The sequence below is a fragment of the Panulirus ornatus genome, chromosome 7, assembly GCF_036320965.1.
Source record: "Panulirus ornatus isolate Po-2019 chromosome 7, ASM3632096v1, whole genome shotgun sequence".
Taxonomy (NCBI): domain Eukaryota; kingdom Metazoa; phylum Arthropoda; class Malacostraca; order Decapoda; family Palinuridae; genus Panulirus; species Panulirus ornatus.
In genome coordinates this window covers 37,074,229-37,100,209 of record NC_092230.1, presented here as the reverse complement: position 1 = coordinate 37,100,209, position 25,981 = coordinate 37,074,229, and the positions used below count along the sequence as shown (strand labels likewise).

The 25,981-nt window shown below is 41.7% G+C and overlaps 1 protein-coding gene across 1 annotated transcript in view; it reads right to left on the bottom strand.

Moving 5' to 3' along the window:
- Nf1 (neurofibromin 1) overlaps nucleotides 1–25,981 on the bottom strand; it is a 1,160,697-nt gene that overhangs the window by 96,261 nt on the left and 1,038,455 nt on the right. Inside the window, exons 49-50 of the mRNA XM_071663491.1 lie at nucleotides 19,074–19,300; nucleotides 18,704–18,890 (exon numbers count right to left, since the gene is read on the bottom strand). Of these exons, the coding sequence (XP_071519592.1) occupies nucleotides 18,704–18,890; nucleotides 19,074–19,300 (414 nt within the window). The remainder of the gene's footprint in view (nucleotides 1–18,703; nucleotides 18,891–19,073; nucleotides 19,301–25,981) is intronic.

Sequence of the window (25,981 nt, the reverse complement as noted above, 5' to 3'; positions counted from 1 at the left end):
TCATGCCCTTTACTGAAGTTTTACAAAGGTTTAAAAGGCTACTTGAATACATAAAAAGTTTAGGAGATGGGGCTTCACAAGAGCAGATCTCTCTCCTTGTAGTAAACAGAAAGGTAATCACACTCATGCCCTTCATTGAAGTGTATAACACTTTGTTTGCATGGCTAACTGAAATTAATAATTTCTAAGTTTAGCAGTTATGATCAAGATGCTGAGTTGCTAGTGTAAGAAATGGTGTAGAAGGAAAATCAAAGCAAAATTTGGCTACAATCTACATCTGCACAGGACCAGTTTTGCACCAATTTCATTTACACTGTTAATCATATGACTAAAACTGGACCACTGAAAGGCTTGGTATTCAACTCTTAATGCCTGTTTCAGTATGACAACTAATTTGAGCAATAATACCAATGAAACACATTAAAAAAGTTGCATGGTTGCAGTAGGCATATTCAGAGAATCTGCAGGACTGTATGCTTGATGAATTTCCTCGCAATGTTCAGTATGCAAAGGGCAAGTCAAAAGTGATGATAAAAACATTAGGTACACTTCAAGATTAAGCTCTACACAAGTGGATATGGTTTTCCTAAATGTATGTGTTGTTTTAAGAAGTATGGTGTCAAATGCTAAAGGGAAATGTTAATTCCTTACTCTGAAGCACATGAAAATTAGACACCCCAACATTCTCTCTTCTTTTCTGAAAACCCATTCAAATCTTCACCTTCGCCTCCACAAGATAATGATCAGACATCCCTCCAGTTGCACCTCTCAGCACATTAACATCCAAAAGTCTCTCTTTCGCGCGCCTGTCAATTAACACGAAATCCAAAAATGCTCTCTGGCCATCTCTCCTACTTACATACATATACTTATGTATATCTTGCTTTTTAAACCAGGTATTCCCAATCACCAGTCCTTTTTCAGCACATAAATCTACAAGCTCTTCACCATTTCCATTTACAACACTGAACACCCCATGTATACCAATTATTCCCTCAACTGCCACATTACTCACCTTTGCATTCAAATCATCCATCACTATAACCCGGTCTTGTGCATCAAAACCACTACCACACTCATTCAGCTCCTCCCAAAACACTTGCCTCTCATGATCTTTCTTCTCATGCCCAGGTGCATATGCACCAATAATCACCCATCTCTCTCCATCAACTTTCAGTTTTACCCATATAAATCTAGAATTTACTCTCTTACATTCTATGACATACTCCCACAACTCCTGTTTCAGGAGTAGTGCTACTCCTTCCATCCGCTGCCAGATCCACTCCCAGATATCTAAAACACTTCACTTCCTCCACTTTTTCTCCATTCAAACTCACCTCCCAATTGACTTGACCCTCAACCCTACTGTACCTAATAACCTTGCTCTTATTCACATTTACTTTTAACTTTCTTCTTCCACACACTTTTCCAAACTCAGTCACCAGCTTCTGCAGTTTCTCACATGAATCAGCCACCAGCGCTGTATCATCAGCCAACAACAACTGACTCACTTCCCAAGCTCTCTCATCCCCAACAGACTTCATACTTGCCCCTCTTTCCAAAACTCTTGCATTTACCTCCCTAACAACCCCATCCATAAACAAATTAAACAACCATGGAGACATCACACACCCCTGCCGCAAACCTACATTCACTGAGAACCAATCACTTTCCTCTCTTCCTACACGCACACATGCCTTACATCCTCGATAAAAACTTTTCACTGCTTCTAACAACTTTCCTCCCACACCATATATTCTTAATACCTTCCACAGGAGGGGAGGATTTCTGGTCCCCCGCTCCCGTCCCCTCTAGTTGCCTTCTATGACACATGAGGAAAGCGTGGGAAGTATTCTTTCTCCCCTATCCCCAGGGATAATATATATTTTATTTATTTATTTTGCTTTGTCGCTGTCTCCCACGTTTGCGAGGTAGCGCAAGGAAACAAACGAAAGAAATGGCACAACCCATCCCCATACACAATGTACATACACACACGCGAAATATACATACCTATATATCTCAATGTACACATATATATACACACACAGACACATACATATATACCCATGCACACAATTCACACTGTCTGCCCATATTCATTCCCATCGCCACCTCGCCACACATGGAATACCATCCCCCTCCCCCCTCATGTGTGCGAGGTAGCACTAGGAAAAGACAAAAAGGGCCACATTCGTTCACACTCAGTCTCCAGCTGTCACGCAATAATGCCCGAAACCACAGTTCCCTTTCCACATCCAGGCCCCACACAACTTTCCATGGTTTAAATACATATATATATATATATATATGTAACCAAGACGTGAAAAAAGGAGAGATAGGTAGTATGTTTGAGGAAAGGAACCTGGATGTTTTGGCTCTGAGTGAAACGAAGCTCAAGGGTAAAGGGGAAGAGTGGTTTGGGAATGTCTTGGGAGTAAAGTCAGGGGTTAGTGAGAGGACAAGAGCAAGGGAAGGAGTAGCAGTACTCCTGAAACAGGAGTTGTGGAAGTATGTGATAGAATGTAAGAAAGTAAATTCTCGATTAATATGGGTAAAACTGAAAGTTGATGGAGAGAGATGGGTGATTATTGGTGCATATGCACCTGGGCATGAGAAGAAAGATCATGAGAGGCAAGTGTTTTGGGAGGAGCTGAATGAGTGCTAGTGGTTTTGATGCACGAGACCGGGTTATAGTGTTGGGTGATTTGAATGCAAAGGTGAGTAATGTGGCAGTTGAGGGAATAATTGGTATACATGGGGTGTTCAGTGTTGTAAATGGAAATGGTGAAGAGCTTGTAGATTTATGTGCTGAAAAAGGACTGATGATTGGGAATACCTGGTTTAAAAAGCGAGATATACATAAGTATACTTATGTAAGTAGGAGAGATGGCCAGAGAGCGTTATTGGATTACGTGTTAATTGACAGGCGCGCGAAAGAGAGACTTTTGGATGTTAATGTGCTGAGAGGTGCAACTGGAGGGATGTCTGATCATTATCTTGTGGAGGCTAAGGTGAAGATTTGTATGGGTTTCCAGAAAAGAAGAGTGAATGTTGGGGTGAAGAGGGTGGTGAGAGTAAGTGAGCTTGGAAAGGAGACTTGTGTGAGGAAGTACCAGGAGAGACTGAGTACAGAATGGAAAAAGGTGAGAACAATGGAAGTAAGGGGAGTGGGGGAAGAATGGGATGTATTTAGGGAATCAGTGATGGATTGCGCAAAAGATGCTTGTGGCATGAGAAGAGTGGGAGGTGGGTTGATTAGAAAGGGTAGTGAGTGGTGGGATGAAGAAGTAAGAGCATTAGTGAAAGAGAAGAGAGAGGCTTTTGGACGATTTTTGCAGGGAAAAAATGAAATTGAGTGGGAGACGTATAAAAGAAAGAGACAGGAGGTCAAGAGAAAGGTGCAAGAGGTGAAAAAAAGGGCTAATGAGAGTTGGGGTGAGAGAGTATCATTAAATTTTAGGGAGAATAAAAAGATGTTCTGGAAGGAGGTAAATAAAGTGTGTAAGACAAGGGAGCAAATGGGAACTTCAGTGAAGGGCGCAAATGGGGAGGTGATAACAAGTAGTGGTGATGTGAGAAGGAGATGGAGTGAGTATTTTGAAGGTTTGTTGAATGTGTTTGATGATAGTGTGGCAGATATAGGGTGTTTTGGTCGAGGTGGTGTGCAAAGTGCGAGGGTTAGGGAAAATGATTTGGTAAACAGAGAAGAGGTAGTAAAAGCTTTGCGGAAGATGAAAGCCGGCAAGGCAGCAGGTTTGGATGGTATTGCAGTGGAATTTATTAAAAAAGGGGGTGACTGTATTGTTGACTGGTTGGTAAGGTTATTTAATGTATGTATGACTCATGGTGAGGTGCCTGAGGATTGGCGGAATGCGTGCATAGTGCCATTGTACAAAGGCAAAGGGGATAAGAGTGAGTGCTCAAATTACAGAGGTATAAGTTTGTTGAGTATTCCTGGCAAATTGTATGGGAGGGTATTGATTGAGAGGGTGAAGGCATGTACAGAGCATCAGATTGGGGAAGAGCAGTGTGGTTTCAGAAGTGGTAGAGGATGTGTGGATCAGGTGTTTGCTTTGAAGAATGTATGTGAGAAATACTTAGAAAAGCAAATGGATTTGTATGTAGCATTTATGGATCTGGAGAAGGCATATGATAGAGTTGATAGAGATGCTCTGTGGAAGGTATTAAGAATATATGGTGTGGGAGGCAAGTTGTTAGAAGCAGTGAAAAGTTTTTATCGAGGATGTAAGGCATGTGTACGAGTAGGAAAAGAGGAAAGTGATTGGTTCTCAGTGAATGTAGGTTTGCGGCAGGGGTGTGTGATGTCTCCATGGTTGTTTAATTTGTTTATGGATGGGGTTGTTAGGGAGGTGAATGCAAGAGTTTTGGAAAGAGGGGCAAGGATGAAGTCTGTTGGGGATGAGAGAGCTTGGGAAGTAAGTCAGTTGTTGTTCGCTGATGATACAGCGCTGGTGGCTGATTCATGTGAGAAACTGCAGAAGCTGGTGACTGAGTTTGGTAAAGTGTGTGAAAGAAGAAAGTTAAGAGTAAATGTGAATAAGAGCAAGGTTATTACGTACAGTAGGGTTGAGGGTCAAGTCAATTGGGAGGTGAGTTTGATTGGAGAAAAACTGGAGGAAGTGAAGTGTTTTAGATATCTGGGAGTGGATCTGGCAGCGGATGGAAACATGGAAGCGTAAGTGGATCATAGGGTGGGGGAGGGGGCGAAAATTCTGGGAGCCTTGAAGAATGTGTGGAAGTCGAGAACATTATCTCGGAAAGCAAAAATGGGTATGTTTGAAGGAATAGTGGTTCCAACAATGTTGTATGTTTGCGAGGCGTGGACTATGGATAGAGTTGTGCGCAGAAGGATGGATGTGCTGGAAATGAGATGTTTGAGGACAATGTGTGGTGTGAGGTGGTTTGATCGAGTGAGTAACGTAAGGGTAAGAGAGATGTGTGGAAATAAAAAGAGCGTGGTTGAGAGAGCAGAAGAGGGTGTTTTGAAATGGTTTGGTCACATGGAGAGAATGAGTGAGGAAAGATTGACCAAGAGGATATATGTGTCGGAGGTGGAGGGAACGAGGAGAAGAGGGAGACCAAATTGGAGGTGGAAAAATGGAGTGAAAAAGATTTTGTGTGATCAGGGCCTGAACATGCAGGAGGGTGAAAGGAGGGCAAGGAATAGAGTGAATTGGAGCGATGTGGTATACCGGGGTTGACGTGCTGTCAGTGGTTTGAATCAAGGCATGTGAAGCGTCTGGGGTAAACCATGGAAAGCTGTGTAGGTATGTATATTTGCATGTGTGGACGTATGTATATACATGTGTATGGGGGTGGGTTGGGCCATTTCTTTCGTCTGTTTCCTTGCGCTACCTCGCAAACGCGGGAGACAGCGTCAAAAAAAAAATATATATATATATATATATATATATATATATATATATATATATATATATATATATATATATATATATTTTTTTTTTCTTTCTTTTTTGCTTTGTCGCTGTCTCCCGCATTTGCGAGGTAGCGCAAGGAACAGACGAAAGAAATGGCCCAACCCACCCCCATACACATGTATATACATACACATCCACACACGCAAATATACATACCTACACAGCTTTCCATGGTTCACCCCAGACGCTTCACATGCCCTGATTTAATCCACTGACAGCACGTCAACCCCGGTATACCACATCGATCCAATTCACTCTATTCCTTACCCTCCTTTCACCCTCCTGCATGTTCAGGCCCTGATCACACAAAATCTTTTTCACTCCATCTTTCCACCTCCAATTTGGTCTCCCTCTTCTCCTCGTTCCCTCCACCTCCAACACATATATCCTCTTGGTCAATCTTTCCTCACTCATTCTCTCCATGTGCCCAAACCATTTCAAAACACCCTCTTCTGCTCTCTAAACCACGCTCTTTTTATTTCCACACATCTCTCTTACCCTTACGTTACTCACTCGATCAAACCACCTCACACCACACATTGTCCTCAAACATCTCATTTCCAGCACATCCATCCTCCTGCTCACAACTCTATCCATAGCCCACGCCTCGCAACCATACAACATTGTTGGAACCACTATTCCTTCAAACATACCCATTTTTGCTTTCCGAGATAATGTTCTCGACTTCCACACATTCTTCAAGGCTCCCAGGATTTTCGCCCCCTCCCCCACCCTATGATCTACTTCCGCTTCCATGGTTCCATCCACTGCCAGATCCACTCCCAGATATCTAAAACACTTTACTTCCTCCACTTTTTCTCCATTCAAACTTACCTCCCAATTGACTTGACCCTCAACCCTACTGTACCTAATTACCTTGCTCTTATTCACATTTACTCTTAACTTTCTTCTTTCACACACTTTACCAAACTCAGTCACCAGCTTCTGCAGTTTCTCACATGAATCAGCCACCAGCGCTGTATCATCAGCGAACAACAACTGACTCACTTCCCAAGCTCTCTCATCCCCAACACCACCAGCGCTGTATCATCAGCGAACAACAACTGACTCACTTCCCAAGCTCTCTCATCCCCAACACACTTCATACTTGCCCCTCTTTCCAAAACTCTTGCATTTACCTCCCTAACAACCCCATCCATAAACAAATTAAACAACCATGGAGACATCACAAACCCCTGCCGCAAACCTACATTCACTGAGAACCAATCAATTTCCTCTCTTCCTACACGCACACATGCCTTACATCCTCGATAAAAACTTTTCACTGCTTCTAACAACTTGCCTCCCACACCATATATTCTTAATACCTTCCACAGAGCATCTCTATCAACTCTATCATATGCCTTCTCCAGATCCATAAATGCTATATACAAATCCATTTGCTCTTCTAAGTATTTCTCACATACATTCTTCAAAGCAAACACCTGATCCACACATCCTCTACCACTTCTGAAGCCACACTGCTCTTCCCCAATCTGATGCTCTGTACATGCCTTCACCCTCTCAATCAATACCCTCCCATATAATTTACCAGGAATACTCAACAAACTTATACCTCTGTAATTTAAGCACTCACTCTTATCCCCTTTGCCTTTGTACAATGGCACTATGCATGCATTCCGCCAATCCTCAGGCACCTCACCATGAGTCATACATACATTAAATAACCTTACCAACCAGTCAATAATACAGTTACCCCCTTTTTTAATAAATTCCACTGCAATACCATCCAAACCTGCTGCCTTGCCGGCTTTCATCTTCCACAAAGCTTTTACTACCTCTTCTCTGTTCACCAAATCATTTTCCCTAACCCTCTCACTTTGCACACCACCTTGACCAAAACACCCTATATCTGCCACTCTATCATCAAACACATTCAACAAACCTTCAAAATACTCACTCCATCTCCTCACATCACCACTACTTGTTATCACCTCCCCATTTGCGCCCTTCACTGAAGTTCCCATTTGCTCCCTTGTCTTACGCACTTTATTTACCTCCTTCCAGAACATCTTTTTATTCTCCCTAAAATTTAATGATACTCTCTCACCCCAACTCTCATTTGCCCTTTTTTTCACCTCTTGCACCTTTCTCTTGACCTCCTGTCTCTTTCTTTTATACATCTCCCACTCAACTGCATTTTTTCCCTGCAAAAATCGTCCAAATGCCTCTCTCTTCTCTTTCACTAATAATCTTACTTCTTCATCCCACCACTCACTACCCTTTCTAATCAACCCACCTCCCACTCTTCTCATACCACCAGCATCTTTTGCGCAATCCATCACTGATTCCCTAAATACATCCCATTCCTCCCCCACTCCCCTTACTTCCATTGTTCTCACCTTTTTCCATTCTGTACTCAGTCTCTCCTGGTACTTCCTCACACAGGTCTCCTTCCCAAGCTCACTTACTCTCACCACCCTCTTCACCCCAACATTCACTCTTCTTTTCTGAAAACCCATACAAATCTTCACCTTAGCCTCCACAAGATAATGATCAGACATCCCTCCAGTTGCACCTCTCAGCACATTAACATCCAAAAGTCTCTCTTTCGCACGCCTGTCAATTAACACGTAATCCAATAACGCGGGGGGCCAGAAATCCTCCCCTCCTTGTATTAACTTTCTAAAATGGGAAACAGAAGAAGGAGTCACGCGGGGAGTGCTCATCCTCCTCGAAGGCTCAGAGTGGGGTGCCTAAATGTGTGTGGATGTAACCAAGATGTGAAAAAAGGAGAGATAGGTAGTATGTTTGAGGAAAGGAACCTGGATGTTTTGGCTCTGAGTGAAATGAAGCTCAAGGGTAAAGGGGAAGAGTGGTTTGGGAATGTCTGGGGAGTAAAGTCAGGGGTTAGTGAGAGGACAAGAGCAAGGGAAGGAGTAGCAATACTCCTGAAACAGGAGTTGTGGGAGTATGTGATAGAATGTAAGAAAGTAAATTCTCGATTAATATGGGTAAAACTGAAAGTTGATGGAGAGAGGTGGGTGATTATTGGTGCATATGCACCTGGGCATGAGAAGAAAGATCATGAGAGGCAAGTGTTTTGGGAGCAGCTGAATGAGTGTGTTAGTGGTTTTGATGCACGAGACCGAGTTATAGTGATGGGTTATTTGAATGCAAAGGTGAGTAATGTGGCAGTTGAGGGAATAATTGGTATACATGGGGTGTTCAGTGTTGTAAATGGAAATGGTGAAGAGCTTGTAGATTTATGTGCTGAAAAAGGACTGATGATTGGGAATACCTGGTTTAAAAAGCGAGATATACATAAGTATACTTATGTAAATATATATATTTATATATATATATATATATATATATAAGTAAGGGGAGTGGGGGAGAAATGGGATGTATTTAGGGAATCAGTGATGGATTGCGCAAAAGATGCTGGTGGTATGAGAAGAGTGGGAGGTGGGTTGATTAGAAAGGGTAGTGAGTGGTGGGATGAAGAAGCAAGAGTATTAGTGAAAGAGAAGAGAGAGGCATTTGGACGATTTTTGCAGGGAAAAAATGCAATTGAGTGGGAGATGTATAAAAGAAAGAGACAGGAGGTCAAGAGAAAGGTGCAAGAGGTGAAAAAAAGGGCAAATGAGAGTTGGGGTGAGAGAGTATCATTAAATTTTAGGGAGAATAAAAAGATGTTCTGGAAGGAGGTAAATAAAGTGCGTAAGACAAGGGAGCAAATGGGAACTTCAGTGAAGGGCGCAAATGGGGAGGTGATAACAAGTAGTGGTGATGTGAGAAGGAGATGGAGTGAGTATTTTGAAGGTTTGTTGAATGTGTTTGATGATAGAGTGGCAGATATAGGGTGTTTTGGTCGAGGTGGTGTGCAAAGTGAGAGGGTTAGGGAAAATGATTCGGTTAACAGAGAAGAGGTAGTGAAAGCTTTGCGGAAGATGAAAGCCGGCAAGGTAGCATGTTTGGATGGTATTGCAGTGGAATTTATTAAAAAAGGGGGTAACTGTATTGTTGACTGGTTGGTAAGGTTATTTAATGTATGTATGACTCATGGTGAGGTGCCTGAGGATTGGCGGAATGCGTGCATAGTGCCATTGTACAAAGGCAAAGGGGATAAGAGTGAGTGCTCAAATTACAGAGGTATAAGTTTGTTGAGTATTCCTGGTAAATTATATGGGAGGGTACTGATTGAGAGGGTGAAGGCATGTACAGAGCATCAGATTGGGGAAGAGCAGTGTGGTTTCAGAAGTGGTAGAGGATGTGTGGATCAGGTGTTTGCTTTGAAGAATGTATGTGAGAAATACTTAGAAAAGCAAATGGATTTGTATGTAGCATTTATGGATCTGGAGAAGGCATATGATAGAGTTGATAGAGATGCTCTGTGGAAGGTATTAAGAATATATGGTGTGGGAGGCAAGTTGTTAGAAGCAGTGAAAAGTTTTTATCGAGGATGTAAGGCATGTGTACGTGTAGGAAGAGAGGAAAGTGATTGGTTCTCAGTGAATGTAGGTTTGCGGCAGGGGTGTGTGATGTCTCCATGGTTGTTCAATTTGTTTATGGATGGGGTTGTTAGGGAGTTAAATGCAAGAGTTTTGGAAAGAGGAGCAAGTATTGAGTCTGTTGGGGATGAGAGAGCTTGGGAAGTGAGTCAGTTGTTGTTCGCTGATGATACAGCGCTGGTGGCTGATTCATGTGAGAAACTGCAGAAGCTGGTGACTGAGTTTGGTAAAGTGTGTGGAAGAAGAAAGTTAAGAGTAAATGTGAATAAGAGCAAGGTTATTAGGTACAGTAGGGTTGAGGGTCAAGTCAATTGGGAGGTGAGTTTGAATGGAGAAAAACTGGAGGAAGTGAAGTGTTTTAGATATCTGGAAGTGGATCTGGCAGCAGATGGAACCATGGAAGCGGAAGTGGATCATAGGGTGGGGGAGGGGGCGAAAATTCTGGGAGCCTTGAAGAATGTGTGGAAGTCGAGAACATTATCTCGGAAAGCAAAAATGGGTATGTTTGAAGGAATAGTGGTTCGAACAATGTTGTATGGTTGCGAGGCATGGGCTATGGATAGAGTTGTGCGCAGGAGGATGGATGTGCTGGAAATGAGATGTTTGAGGACAATGTGTGGTGTGAGGTGGTTTGATCGAGTGAGTAACGTAAGGGTAAGAGAGATGTGTGGAAATAAAAAGAGCGTGGTTGAGAGAGCAGAAGAGGGTGTTTTGAAGTGGTTTGGGCACATGGAGAGTGAGTGAGTGAGGAAAGATTGACCAAGAGGATATATGTGTCGGAGGTGGAGGGAACGAGGAGAAGAGGGAGACCAAATTGGAGGTGGAAAGATGGAGTGAAAAAGATATTGTGTGATCGGGGCCTGAACATGCAGGAGGGTGAAAGGAGGGCAAGGAATAGAGTGAATTGGAGCGATGTGGTATACCGGGGTTGACGTGCTGTCAGTGGATTGAATCAAGGCATGTGAAGCGTCTGGGGTAAACCATGGAAAGCTGTGTAGGTATGTATATTTGCGTGTGTGGACGTATGTATATACATGTGTATGGGGGTGGGTTGGGCCATTTCTTTCGTCTGTTTCCTTGCGCTACCTCGCAAACGCAGGAGACAGCGACAAAGCAAAAAAAAAAAAAAAATATATATGAAAAATGTAAGAAATAATTTAAAAAACTGAAACTTCTTGCTGGAAATGAAATGAAAAAAATGAATGTCACATAATGGTTCAACCTCTGGCTATGGAAAAGGGAAATGTATAATTCATTTACACAAACGTCATTAGTAGTTTTCATCAATTCAACCACTGTATCATACTGCCTGGTCCACTTCTTCTATTATTATGAAACTGGAATACTGGCTTATGACGTTTCTCAATTGTCTTCACTACACAAAGTACAACCATATCTTGGATACATGAGGGTAGGTAGTTGGTCATCCGCCATAGTAAAGTCTTGACAGACCAAAAGTTTATCTGGACCTCAAGTTTTCCAGTACATTCATGAAAAACACCTTTTTGCTTTCCATCTCTATCACTTTGAAAAAAAAATGCTCCATTTGTTGACATTTCAATGAAACAATAAGCTTCAATGTCTAAGCTACATCGTTTTCCAGTTTCACTATTTTCTTGTCAGAGCACCATGTATGAAAACTATCACTCCAGTAACACAACTATAAACATTTACTTACCCTTTAAAAAAGTTCTGGGGAAGTCTGTCTCGATACAAAAAAAAAAAAAAAAAAAAAAAAAAAAAAAAAAAAAAAAATCTTTTTTTAAACTATTCGCCATTTCCCGCGTTAGCGAGATAGCGTTAGGAAAAGAGGACTGGGCCTTTTTTGGAATATCCTCACCTGGCCCCCTCTGTTCCTTCTTTTGAAAAAAAAAAAAAAAAAAAGAGAGAGGGGAGGATTTCCAGCCCCCCGTTCCCTCCCCTTTTAGTTGCCTTCTACGACACGCAGGGAATACGTGGGAAGCATTCTTAATCCCCTATCCCCAGGGACAATATATATATATATATATATATATATATATATTTTTTTTTTGCTTTGTCGCTGTCTCCCGCGTTTGCGAGGTAGCGCAAGGAAACAGACGAAAGAAATGGCCCAACCCACCCCCATACACATGTATATACATACGTCCACACATGCAAATATACATACCTACACAGCTTTCCATGGTTTACCCCAGACGCTTCACATGCCTTGATTCAAACCACTGACAGCACGTCAACCCTGGTATACCACATCGATCCAATTCACTCTATTCCTTGTCCTCCTTTCACCCTCCTGCATGTTCAGTTCCCGATCACACAAAATCTTTTTCACTCCATCTTTCCACCTCCAATTTGGTCTCCCACTTCTCCTCGTTCCCTCCACCTCCGACACATATATCCTCTTGATCAATCTTTCCTCACTCATTCTCTCCATGTGCCCAAACCATTTCAAAACACCCTCTTCTGCTCTCTCAACCATGCTCTTTTTATTTCCACACATCTCTCTTACCCTTACGTTACTCACTCGATCAAACCACCTAACACCACACATTGTCCTCAAACATCTCATTTCCAGCACATCCATCCTCCTGCACACAACTCTATCCATAGCCCACGCCTCGCAACCATACAACATTGTTCGAACCACTATTCCTTCAAACATACCCATTTTTGCTCTCCGAGATAATGTTCTCGACTTCCACACATTCTTCAAGGCTCCCAGAATTTTCGCCCCCTCCCCCACCCTATGATCCACTTCCGCTTCCATGGTTCCATCCGCTGCCAGATCCACTTCCAGATATCTAAAACACTTTACTTCCTCCACTTTTTCTCCATTCAAACTTACCTCCCAATTGACTTGACCCTCAACCCTACTGTACCTAATAACCTTGCTCTTATTCACATTTACTCTTAACTTTCTTCTTTCACACACTTTACCAAACTCAGTCACCAGCTTCTGCAGTTTCTCACATGAATCAGCCACCAGCACTGTATCATCAGCGAACAACAACTGACTCACTTCCCAAGCTCTCTCATCCCCAACAGACTTCATACTTGCCCCTCTTTCCAAAACTGAATGTAGGTTTGCGGCAGGGGTGTGTGATGTCTCCATGGTAGTTTAATTTGTTTATGGATGGGGTTGTTAGGGAGGTGAATGCAAGAGTTTTGGAAAGAGGGGCAAGTATGAAGTCTGTTGGGGATGAGAGAGCTTGGGAAGTGAGTCAGTTGTTGTTCGCTGATGATACAGCGCTGGTGGCTGATTCATGTGAGAAACTGCAGAAGCTGGTGACTGAGTTTGGTAAAGTGTGTGAAAGAAGAAAGTTAAGAGTAAATGTGAATAAGAGCAAGGTTATTAGGTACAGTAGGGTTGAGGGTCAAGTCAATTGGGAGGTAAGTTTGAATGGAGAAAAACTGGAGGAAGTAAAGTGTTTTACACATCTGGGAGTGGATCTGGCAGCGGATGGAACCATGGAAGCGGAAGTGGATCATAGGGTGGGGGAGGGGGCGAAAATTCTGGGAGCCTTGAAGAATGTGTGGAAGTCGAGAACATTATCTCGGAAAGCAAAAATGGGTATGTTTGAAGGAATAGTGGTTCCAACAATGTTGTATGGTTGCGAGGCGTGGGCTATGGATAGAGTTGTGTGCAGGAGGATGGATGTGCTGGAAATGAGATGTTTGAGGACAATGTGTGGTGTGAGGTGGTTTGATCGAGTAAGTGACGTAAGGGTAAGAGAGATGTATGGAAATAAAAAGAGCTTGGTTGAGAGAGCAGAAGAGGGTATTTTGAAATGGTTTGGGCACATGGAGAGAATGAGTGAGGAAAGATTGACCAAGAGGATATATGTGTCAGAGGTGGAGGGAACGAGGAGAAGTGGGAGACCAAAATTGGAGGTGGAAAGATGGAGTGAAAAAGATTTTGTGTGATCGGGGCCTGAACATGCAGGAGGGTGAAAGGAGGGCAAGGAATGGAGTGAATTGGATCGATGTGGTATACCGGGGTTGACGTGCTGTCAGTGGATTGAATCAGGGCATGTGAAGCGTCTGGGGTAAACCATGGAAAGCTGTGTAGGTATGTATATTTGCGTGTGTGGACGTGTATGTATATACATGTGTATGGGGGTGGGTTGGGCCATTTCTTTCGTCTGTTTCCTTGCGCTACCTCGCAAACGCGGGAGACAGCAAAAAAAAATATATATATATATATATATATATATATATATATATATATATATATATATATAAAGGGGAAGTAAATGTTTATAGTTGTGTTACTGGAGTGATAGTTTTCATACATGGTGCTTTGACAAGAAAATAGTGAAATTGGAAAAAATGTAGCTTAGACATTCAAGCTTATTTATACAGTGGTTAAATTGATGAGAACTACTATTGACGTTTGTGTAAATAAATTATACATTTCCTTTTTCCATAGCCAGAGGTTGAACCAGTACGTGACATTCATTTTTCATTTCTTTCAAGCTAGAAGTTTCAGTTTTCTAAATTGTTTCTTACATTTTTCATATGTATATATATGTATGTGTGTGTGTGTGTGTGTATATGTGCGTATGTGTGTGTATGTGTGTGTATGTGTATATATATATATATATATATATTATCCCTGGGGATAGGGGTGAAAGAATACTTCCCACGCATTCCTCGCGTGTCGTAGAAAGCGACTAGAGGGGACGGGAGCGGGGGGCCAGAAATCCTCCCCTCCTTGTACTTTTTTAACTTTCTAAAATGGGAAACAGAAGAAGGAGTCACGCGGGGAGTGCTCATCCTCCTCGAAGGCTCAGATTGGGGTGCCTAAATGTGTGTGGATGTAACCAAGATGTGAAAAAAGGAGAGATAGGTAGTATGTTTGAGGAAAGGAACCTGGATATTTTGGCTCTGAGTGAAACGAAGCTCAAGGGTAAAGGGGAAGAGTGGTTTGGGAAGGTCTTGGGAGTAAAGTCAGGGGTTAGTGAGAAGACAAGAGCAAGGGAAGGAGTAGCAATACTCCTGAAACAGGAGTTGTGGGAGTATGTGATAGAATGTAAGAAAGTAAATTCTCGATTAATATGGGTAAAACTGAAAGTTGATGGAGAGAGATGGGTGATTATTGGTGCATATGCACCTGGGCATGAGAAGAAAGATCATGAGAGGCAAGTGTTTTGGGAGCAGCTGAATGAGTGTGTTAGTGGTTTTGATGCACGAGACCGGGTTATAGTGATGGGTGATTTGAATGCAAAGGTGAGTAATGTGGCAGTTGAGGGAATAATTGGTATACATGGGGGGTGTTCAGTGTTGTAAATGGAAATGGTGAAGAGCTTGTAGATTTATGTGCTGAAAAAGGACTGATGATTGGGAATACCTGGTTTAAAAAGCGAGATATACATAAGTACACTTATGTAAGTAAGAGAGATGGCCAGAGAGCGTTATTGGATTACGTGTTAATTGACAGGCGTGCGAAAGAGAGACTTTTGGATGTTAATGTGCTGAGAGGTGCAACTGGAGGGATGTCTGATCATTATCTTGTGGAGGCTAAGGTGAAGATTTGTATGGGTTTTCAGAAAAGAAGAGTGAATGTTGGGGTGAAGAGGGTGGTGAGAGTAAGTGAGCTTGGGAAGGAGACTTGTGTGAGGAAGTACCAGGAGAGACTGAGTACAGAATGGAAAAAGGTGAGAACAATGGAAGTAAGGGGAGTGGGGGAGGAATGGGATGTATTTAGGGAATCAGTGATGGATTGCGCAAAAGATGCTTGTGGCATGAGAAGAGTGGGAGATGGGTTGATTAGAAAGGGTAGTGAGTGGTGGGATGAAGAAGTAAGAGTATTAGTGAAAGAGAAGAGAGAGGCATTTGGACGATTTTTGCAGGGAAAAAATGCAATTGAGTGGGAGATGTATAAAAAAAAAAAGAGACAGGAGGTCAAGAGAAAGGTGCAAGAGGTGAAAAAAGGGCAAATGAGAGTTGGGGTGAGAGAGTATCATTAAATTTTAGGGAGAATAAAAAGATGTTCTGGAAGGAGGTAAATAAAGTGCGTAAGACAAGGGAGCAAATGGGAACTTCAGTGAAGGGCGCAAATGGGGAGGTGATAACAAGTAGTGGTGATGTGAGAAGGAGATGGAGTGAGTATTTTGAAGGTTTGTTGAATGTGTTTGATGATAGAGTGGCAGATATAGGGTGTTTTGGTCGAGGTGGTGTGCAAAGTGAGAGGGTTAGGGAAAATGATTTGGTAAACAGAGAAGAGGTAGTAAAAGCTTTGCGGAAGATGAAAGCCGGCAAGGCAGCAGGTTTGGATGGTATTGCAGTGGAATTTATTAAAAAAGGGGGTGACTGTATTGTTGACTGGTTGGTAAGGTTATTTAATGTATGTATGACTCATGGTAAGGTGCCTGAGGATTGGCGGAATGCGTGCATAGTGCCATTGTACAAAGGCAAAGGGGATAAGAGTGAGTGCTCAAATTACAGAGGTATAAGTTTGTTGAGTATTCCTGGTAAATTATATGGGAGGGTATTGATTGAGAGGGTGAAGGCATGTACAGAGCATCAAATTGGGGAAGAGCAGTGTGGTTTCAGAAGTGGTAGAGGATGTGTGGATCAGGTGTTTGCTTTGAAGAATGTATGTGAGAAATACTTAGAAAAGCAAATGGATTTGTATGTAGCATTTATGGATCTGCAGAAGGCATATGATAGAGTTGATAGAGATGCTCTGTGGAAGGTATTAAGAATATATGGTGTGGGAGGCAAGTTGGTAGAAGCAGTGAAAAGTTTTTATCGAGGATGTAAGGCATGTGTACGTGTAGGAAGAGAGGAAAGTGATTGGTTCTCAGTGAATGTAGGTTTGCGGCAGGGGTGTGTGATGTCTCCATGGTTGTTTAATTTGTTTATGGATGGGGTTGTTAGGGAGGTGAATGCAAGAGTTTTGGAAAGAGGGGCAAGTATGAAGTCTGTTGGGGATGAGAGAGCTTGGGAAGTGAGTCAGTTGTTGTTCGCTGATGATACAGCACTGGTGGCTGATTCATGTGAGAAACTGCAGAAGCTGGTGACTGAGTTTGGTAAAGTGTGTGAAAGAAGAAAGTTAAGAGTAAATGTGAATAAGAGCAAGGTTATTAGGTACAGTAGGGTTGAGGGTCAAGTCAATTGGGAGGTGAGTTTGAATGGAGAAAAACTGGAGGAAGTAAAGTGTTTTAGATATCTGGGAGTGGATCTGGCAGTGGATGGAACCATGGAAGCGGAAGTGGATCATAGGATGGGGGAGGGGGTGAAAATTCTGGGAGCCTTGAAGAATGTGTGGAAGTCGAGAACATTATCTCGGAAAGCAAAAATGGGTATGTTTGAAGGAATAGTGGTTCCAACAATGTTGTATGGTTGCGAGGCGTGGGCTATGGATAGAGTGGTGCGCAGGAGGATGGATGTGCTGGAAATGAGATGTTTGAGGACAATGTGTGGTGTGAGGTGGTTTGATCGAGTGAGTAACGTAAGGGTAAGAGAGATGTGTGGAAATAAAAAGAGCTTGGTTGAGAGAGCAGAAGAGGGTGTTTTGAAATGGTTTGGGCACCTGGAGAAAATGAGTGAGGAAAGATTGACCAAGAGGATATATGTGTCGGAGGTGGAGGGAACGAGGAGAAGAGGGAGACCAAATTGGAGGTGGAAAGATGGAGTGAAAAAGATTTTGTGTGATCGGGGCCTGAACATGCAGGAGGGTGAAAGGAGGGCAAGGAATAGAGTGAATTGGAGCGATGTGGTATACCGGGGTTGACGTGCTGTCAGTGGATTGAATCAGGGCAGGTGAAGCGTCTGGGGTAAACCATGGAAAGCTGTGTAGGTATGTATATTTGCGTGTGTGGACGTATGTATATACATGGGTATGGGGGTGGGTTGGGTCATTTCTTTCGTCTGTTTCCTTGCGCTACCTCGCAAACGCGGGAGACAGCGGCAAAAAAAAAGAGAAAAAAAAAAATATATATATATATATATCCCTGGGGATAGGGGAGAAAGAATACTTCCCATGTATTCCCTGTGTGTCGTAGAAGGCGATTAAAAGGGAAGGGGGCGGGAGGCTGGAAATCCTCCACTCTTGTTTTTTGTTTTAATTTTCCAAAAGAAGGAACAAAGAAGGGGGCCAGATGAGGATATTCCTCAAAGGCCCAGTCCTCTGTTCTTAATGCTACCTCACTAATGTGGGAAATGGCGAACAGTATGAAAGAAAAAAAAGATATATATATATATATACATACATATATGTGTGTGTGTGTGTGTGTGTGTGTGTGTGTGTGCCTATTTTCATCTATTTCCAGGCACTCTCTCGCTAATGTGGGAAACAGAGATGAAGTATGAATTATGTGTGTGTGTGTGTGTGTGTGTGTGTGTGTGTGTGTGTGTGTGTGTTAGGATAAGAATTTTATGGGATTAAAAAGCATTTCAAATGGTATAAATGATACTGCAAACGTGGAATACTGAGGTGGTACGGCTTAAGTGAGTGCGGATAACTGATGAATGCCTTTATAAATCTGATAATAAATAATCAGGAAAGATGGCAAGGAAGTTTAAATGTACAGTAAATGAAAAAAATGTGAAAGGTGTGTCACTAAGGGAATATGATTATATATGGAAAAATTCTGGGATTCTGTACCAGTCATCTTTCTAAGTAAAGAGACAAGGCATACAAGATTTCATTGGACAAATAATAATAAACACAACTAGCATTTAGTACTAAACTCTGCATGGTCTGCTTGATCTGAGTGACTGTGAAATACTTGTTTAAGCATATACAACAAAGGGGTACTTGAAGTAAAATAGTTCTACCTTTGTAAATGGTCCAGCAAATCGCCAGAGCCCTCCAAAGCCCCAACTCTGAAGGTGGTGTAATTGTTGGTGCCCTTGGTCTTCACATGCCACCATGTTCTGAATAACAGACTGAACTGCACTGAGGATCACACCATCATGGCATAAAGACAGCACTGATGTTATCTTGGCATCCAATAGAGAATGACTGCAAAATAAAATTAAAATAATTTCTACACAGCAATAAAAAGATACCATATTTTGTCACCAAAATACCCATAATCTTGGTAGTTTAAGTTTTTCCTTATGAGGATCAGTTTACATATATCAATAATATGAACTGTACCTGAACATTAGAGTATCTGTGATTGAAAATGTATATATTACTCACATGACAGGGAAGACCTTGGGGAAGACAACGGAACCCTCAGCCAAGTATTCATATAAGACTCTCATCTCATTCTCATCCGTAGTATATTTAACAAGTGTAGCCAGAACAGTCAGAACCAAGGCTTGGGTAGAAAATTCCGTCAGTACTTCAGGATCTAAGAGGATATTGTTTTCATTGCTGACAGAGACTCGTGCACCCCGCTCCTTAGGTGGGGGAGACATGTCACCCTGCAGGATATCAATATATCTTAAGATGACTAGTTATCCTCAATGAACTGTAAAACCATATGAAGTATTTCAAAAACAGAAAGATGCACAGAAAGACTTTCACAAACAATTTCTTCAAGACTTAACCTCACTGAATTACAAAAACCTTAAAAAAAGGTTCAATACTTGTTCACGTAAAGTACGGAAAAAATCTTTGGCACAACTCTATAACAAAGATCTCTCAAAATAATAAGAGAGAAATATGTGGATAAAAGGTCAGACTCGAGAGGTGGGAAGAAATTATTTTCCATAAACTGAAGGACAGCACGGTACAAGGATATACACCTCTGCTGCTTCCTGATCTGTTCAGTGGCTAATAATCTTAACCCATGGCTATAAAGGTTTGGTAAGGTTTTATCCACTATTGTAAGTATATTTCTTATGGTTATGTTCAAGCTTGAGAAAATAAGTCTATTATTCTAGAATGTTACAAAACATAGTAGGTAAATATTTTTATATTATTTTTTATTATACTTTGTCGCTGTCTCCCGCGTTTGCGAGGTAGCGCAAGGAAACAGACGAAAGAAATGGCCCAACCCCCCCCCCCATACACATGTATATACATACGTCCACACACACAAATATACATACCTACACAGCTTTCCATGGCTTACCCCAGACGCTTCACATGCCTTGATTCAATCCACTGACAGCACGTCAACCCCGGTATACCACATCGCTCCAATTCACTCTATTTCTTGCCCTCCTTTCACCCTCCTGCATGTTCAGGCCCCGATCACACAAAATCTTTTTCACTCCATCTTTCCACCTCCGATTTGGTCTCCCTCTTCTCCTTGTTCCCTCCACCTCCGACACATATATCCTCTTGGTCAATCTTTCCTCACTCATCCTCTCCATGTGCCCAAACCACTTCAAAACACCCTCTTCTGCTCTCTCAACCACGCTCTTTTTATTTCCACACATCTCTCTTACCCTTACGTTACTCACTCGATCAAACCACCTCACACCACACATTGTCCTCAAACATCTCATTTCCAGCACATCCATCCTCCTGCGCACAACTCTATCCATAGCCCACGCCTCGCAACCATACAACATTGTTCGAACCACTATTCCTTCAAACATACCCATTTTTGCTTTCCGAGATAATGTTCTCGACTTCCACACATTCTTCAAGGCCCCCAGAATTTTCGCCCCCTCCCCCACCCTATGATCCACTTCCGCTTCCATGGTTCCATCCGCTGCCAGATCCACTCCCAGATATCTAAAACACTTCACTTCCTCCAGTTTTTCTCCATTCAAACTCACCTCCCAATTGACTTGACCCTCAACCCTACTGTACCTAATAACCTTGCTCTTATTCACATTTACTCTTAACTTTCTTCTTCCACACACTTTACCAAACTCAGTCACCAGCTTCTGCAGTTTACATGGTAAATATGTAAACAGGTATAGTTTTTCATGTTAAAATTCAAATTTTACCATGAAGAATCACTTTTCTTTTCCTTCAGAAGGGAAAGGGAAACGAAAGGGAAAAATACCAGAATTAATACGAGAAATGTCTGTGTATCCACAAAGAACGTTATCACTAACAAACTCCCTTTCTGTATCTATGATCTTAAATTTCAGTTCCCAAATAAACTGATGGCATCCATACAATACCAGCAGAACTCACAAAGGATACACTAATGTTGTTTAAGTAAAATGAAATATAGTTTTTCATTCACTACTGCCAAGTAAAAAATAAGTGTTTAAATGTATATACATATGTATGTGGGTGGGTTGGGCCATTCCTCGTCTGTTTCCTTGCGCTACCTCGCTAACATGGAAGATGGTGGTTAAGTATAATATAAATATTAAATGAAATAAAGTACAAATTGTCATTCACTATTGTCAAGTAAAAAATAAACTTACTGATCATTCCCTAGTGAATGTTATGGCTCACTCTTCATATTAAGAACAGGATATATAACTTAAACAATGACTGGATAAACAATGAAAGAACATATTATCTATGGTAAAATACTGGAAATGAATTGATTTGAAAATATCTCACCATGCAGGGTTATTCATTCAAACAATTATCAGTATGGGGGACTGTTAGTCAATATGCATCTAATAATTACAGGAGCAAATAAGAAAATAATGTTTTCTGAGTAGAGTAATTTCGGCTATTCTGAGTGCAAAAGTGGTGATCTAGGATCAGAGGCTATAATTTAGGGGCATGAGATATCTTATACAAATGAAAATGAGAAAAGGCTTGATGTGTTGTATACTGAAAGTAGGATGCTGACATGGGACACATATTAAAAACAGCTGCATTCATATGTATATGTGGGTGAGTGGGGTTGATGTCAAAAAGCATAACCGGATTATAATCCAAGTAAGAAGCAGACAAAAGAAAAGTTGTTGGATATGACTGTGATGAGAGGGAGTGGAAATTGAGTTGTGTGACCACTTTTAGGTTGAGGCGAGTGTGAGAATTGAAGGTGGTTTTACGAAGAGGAAATAACATCTATTCCATAAAGATATAAGGAGGGGTCCTGTGTATGTGTAGATAAAAACAAAAGTGGCAAAATGCACAATGAATATCCCCTATACACAGCTGCCCATAATTCATCCATTTCCTTGAAAGAACAAATATTGTTGGCTGACTGATAAGGTAATATAGTTTAAGGAAAATATTAAATCATATTTCATCTAAATCAAGAGGTTGTTTGGGTGATATAATTTTAGGAAAATATCATACTATATTTCATATATATATCAGAAGGCCTCAACTTATGACAGGCATGTGTTCCTGGATAATTTTTGCAACTAAAATCCATAATAAGTTGGCTGGCTGAAACACATGTTACATGGAGGGTTACATTCTTGACCAAATTTTTCCCAATGTACCTCTCATAAATGGAATAGATGGTATCTGAAAACTTAGCTCATTGCCCATATACAATACTATATTCTGGCAAGACATAACACAGATGATATTTAATGAAAATCTTCTGAAAAAGGTACTGTACTGAAAGAAACATGGTGATGAGGATATTGGGTGCTGCTGGAGTGAGATGGGGTGGATTAAGGGTTACTGGGAGGGAGAGAAAGGGCCACTAGGATTATCTAGATTACCCCCTGAATTTTCTAATTCAACAAATGCTGTCATATCACATGTAATGCAGTCATTATTCAACAGACCAACACCAAAAATATAAAGAAAACAGAGTGAGGGAGACCCAAGATATGGCAATAACCATGAGTTTCTAATTAGTATCACACCACTTTAGCACTTTTAAAGTTAATGTCAAGTAATAGCCTTACATCTCATACTCCCATGAGCATCTATAACATTCCTTCCAAACACACTGAAATGTCTGCCCTTACTGTGGATGCAGTAAAAAATGGGGTAGTGGTGAATGATTTGGTAAATAAAGAAGAGGTAGTAAAAGCTTTGTGGAGGATGAAACCCGGCAAGGCAGCGGGTTTGGATGGTATTGCGGAGGAATTGATTAGAAAAGGGGATGACTGTATTGTTGACTGGTTGGTAAGGTTATTTAATGTATGTATGACTCATGCTGAGGTGCCTGAGGATTGGCAGAATGCTTGCATAGTGCCATTGTACAAAGGCAAAAGGGATAAAAGTGAGTGCTCAAATTACAGAGGTATAAGTATGTTGAGTATTCCTGGGAAATTATATGGGAGGGTATTGATTGAGAGGGTGAAGGCATGTACAGAGCATCAGATTGGGGAAGAGCAGTGTGGTTTCAGAAGTAGTAGAGGATGTGTGGATCAAGTGTTTGCTTTGAAGAATGTACATGAGAAATACTTAGAAAAGCAAATGGATTTGTATGTAGCATTTATGGATCTGGAGAAGGCATATGATAGAGTTGATAGAGATGCTCTGTGGAAGGTATTAAGAATATATGGTGTGGGAGGCAAGTTGTTAGAAGCAGTGAAAAGTTTTTATTGAGGATGTAAGGCATGTGTACATGTAGGAAGAGAGGAAAGTGATTGGTTCTCAGTGAATGCTGGTTTGCGGCAGGGGTGTGTGATGTCTCCATGGTTGTTTAATTTCTTTATGGATGGGGTTGTTAGGGAGGTGAATGCAAGAGTTTTGGAAAGAGGGGCAAGTATGCAGTCTGTTGTGGATGAGAGAGCTTGGGAAGCGAGTCAGTTGTTGTTCGCTGATGATACAGCGTTGGTGGCTGATACGTGTGAGAAACTGCAGAAGCTGGTGACTGAGTTTGGTAAAGTGTTTGAAAGAAGAAAGCTGAGAGTAAATGTGAATAAGAGCAAGGTTACTAGGTACAGCAGGGTTGAGGGACAAGTCAAATGGGAGGTAAGTTTGAATGGAGAAAAACTTGAGGTAGTGAAGTGTTTTAGATATCTGGGAGTGGATTTCGCAGCGGATGGAACCATGGAAGCGGATGTGAATCATAAGGTGGGGGAGGTGGCGAAAGTTCTGGAAGCGTTGAAGAATGTGTGGAAGTCGAGAGCATTATCTCAGAAAGCAAAAATGGGTATGTTTGAAGGAATAGTGGTTCCAACAATGTTATATGGTTTCGAGGCGTGGGCTATAAGTAGAGTTGTGCGGAGGAGGGTGGATGTGTTGGAAATGAGATGTTTGAGGACAATATGTGGTGTGAGGTGGTTTGATCGAGTAAGTAATGAAAGGGTAAGAGAGATGTGTGGTAATAAAAAGAGTGTGGTTGAGAGAGAAGAAGAGGGTGTTTTGAAATGGTTTGGTCACATGGAGAGAATGAGTGAGGAGAGAGTGACCAAGAGGATATATGTGTCAGAGGTGGAGGGAACAAAGAGAAGTGGGAGACCAAATTGGAGGTGGAAAGATGGAGTGAAAAAGATTTTGAGTGATCTGGGCCTGAATATGCAGGAGGGTGAAAGGCATGCAAGGAATTGAGTGAATTGGAACAATGTGGTATACGGGGGTCGACATGCTGTCAATGGATTGAACCAGGGCATGTGAAGCGTCTGGGATAAACCATGGAAAATTCTGTGGGGCCTGGATGTGGAAAGGGAGCTGTGGTTTCGGTGCATTATTACATGACAGCTAGAGACTGAGTGTTAACGAATGTGGCCTTGTCTTTTCCTAGCACTACCTTGCACACATGCAGGGGGAGGGGGTTGTTATTTCATGTGTGGTGGGGTGGCGATGGGAATGAATAAAGGCGGACAGTATGAATTATGTACATGTGTATACATGTATATGTGTGTGTGTGTATATATATGTATACATTGAGATGTATAGGTATGTATATTTGCGTGTGTGGATGTGTATGTATATACATGTGTATGTGGGTGGGTTAGGCAATTCTTTCGTCTCTTTCCTTGCGCTACCTCGCTAACACGAGAGACAGCGACAAAGTAAAATAAATATAAATAAATTGAGGGTTGAGGGTCAAGTCAATTGGGAGGTGAGTTTGAATGGAGAAAAACTGGAGGAAGTGAAGTGTTTTAGATATCTGGGAGTGGATCTGGCAGCGGATGGAACCATGGAAGCGGAAGTGGATCATAGGGTGGGGGAGGGGGCGAAAATTCTGGGGGCCTTGAAGAATGTGTGGAAGTCGAGAACATTATCTCGGAAAGCAAAAATGGGTATGTTTGAAGGAATAGTGGTTCCAACAATGTTGTATGGTTGCGAGGCATGGGCTATGGATAGAGTTGGGCACAGGAGGATGGATGTGCTGGAAATGAGATGTTTGAGGACAATGTGTGGTGTGAGGTGGTTTGATCAAGTGAGTAACGTAAGGGTAAGAGAGATGTGTGGAAATAAAAAGAGCGTGGTTGAGAGAGCAGAAGAGGGTGTTTTGAAGTGGTTTGGGCACATGGAGAGAATGAGTGAGGAAAGATTGACCAAGAGGATATATGTGTCGGAGGTGGAGGGAACGAGGAGAAGAGGGAGACCAAATTGGAGGTGGAAAGATGGAGTGAAAAAGATTTTGTGTGATCGGGGCCTGAACATGCAGGAGGGTGAAAGGAGGGCAAGGAATAGAGTGAATTGGAGCGATGTGGTATACCGGGGTTGACGTGCTGTCAGTGGATTGAATCAAGGCATGTGAAGCGTCTGGGGTAAACCATGGAAAGCTGTGTAGGTATGTATATTTGCGTGTGTGGACGTATGTATATACATGTGTATGGGGGGGTTGGGCCATTTCTTTCGTCTGTTTCCTTGCGCTACCTCGCAAACGCGGGAGACAGCGACAAAGTATAATAAAAAATAAAAAAAATAATAATAATTTTCCCACTAGTGAGACACTAACTGAATGGTATTTTTATGTGACAATCTAAATAAGCATAAGTGCACAAACACAGCAAGTCATAGTGATATACTTTATTACTAAAATTAACCATTATCTTAGACATTAAAAATATTTATGCACAAAAATAAATTTTTCCAGTCTGCTGCAAGTCAAAGCACAGTGCTTGATGTTGATACAACATACCCTAATTCTACATTGCCTTATGCTAATTTAAAAGGTTGCAACTTGAAATGTCATAACTTGATGTCTCCTAGCACTATAAAAAGCTGATCTGTAAGAGCTAGCAGATGAGAGGCCATTATTGGACTGGTATATACTACACTGATAACTATGAGAAAAGTATCATGTGCATGCATCTTGATTTCATGCTCCTTAAGACCTGAAGACTTGAACTTGCTAGTATATGTGA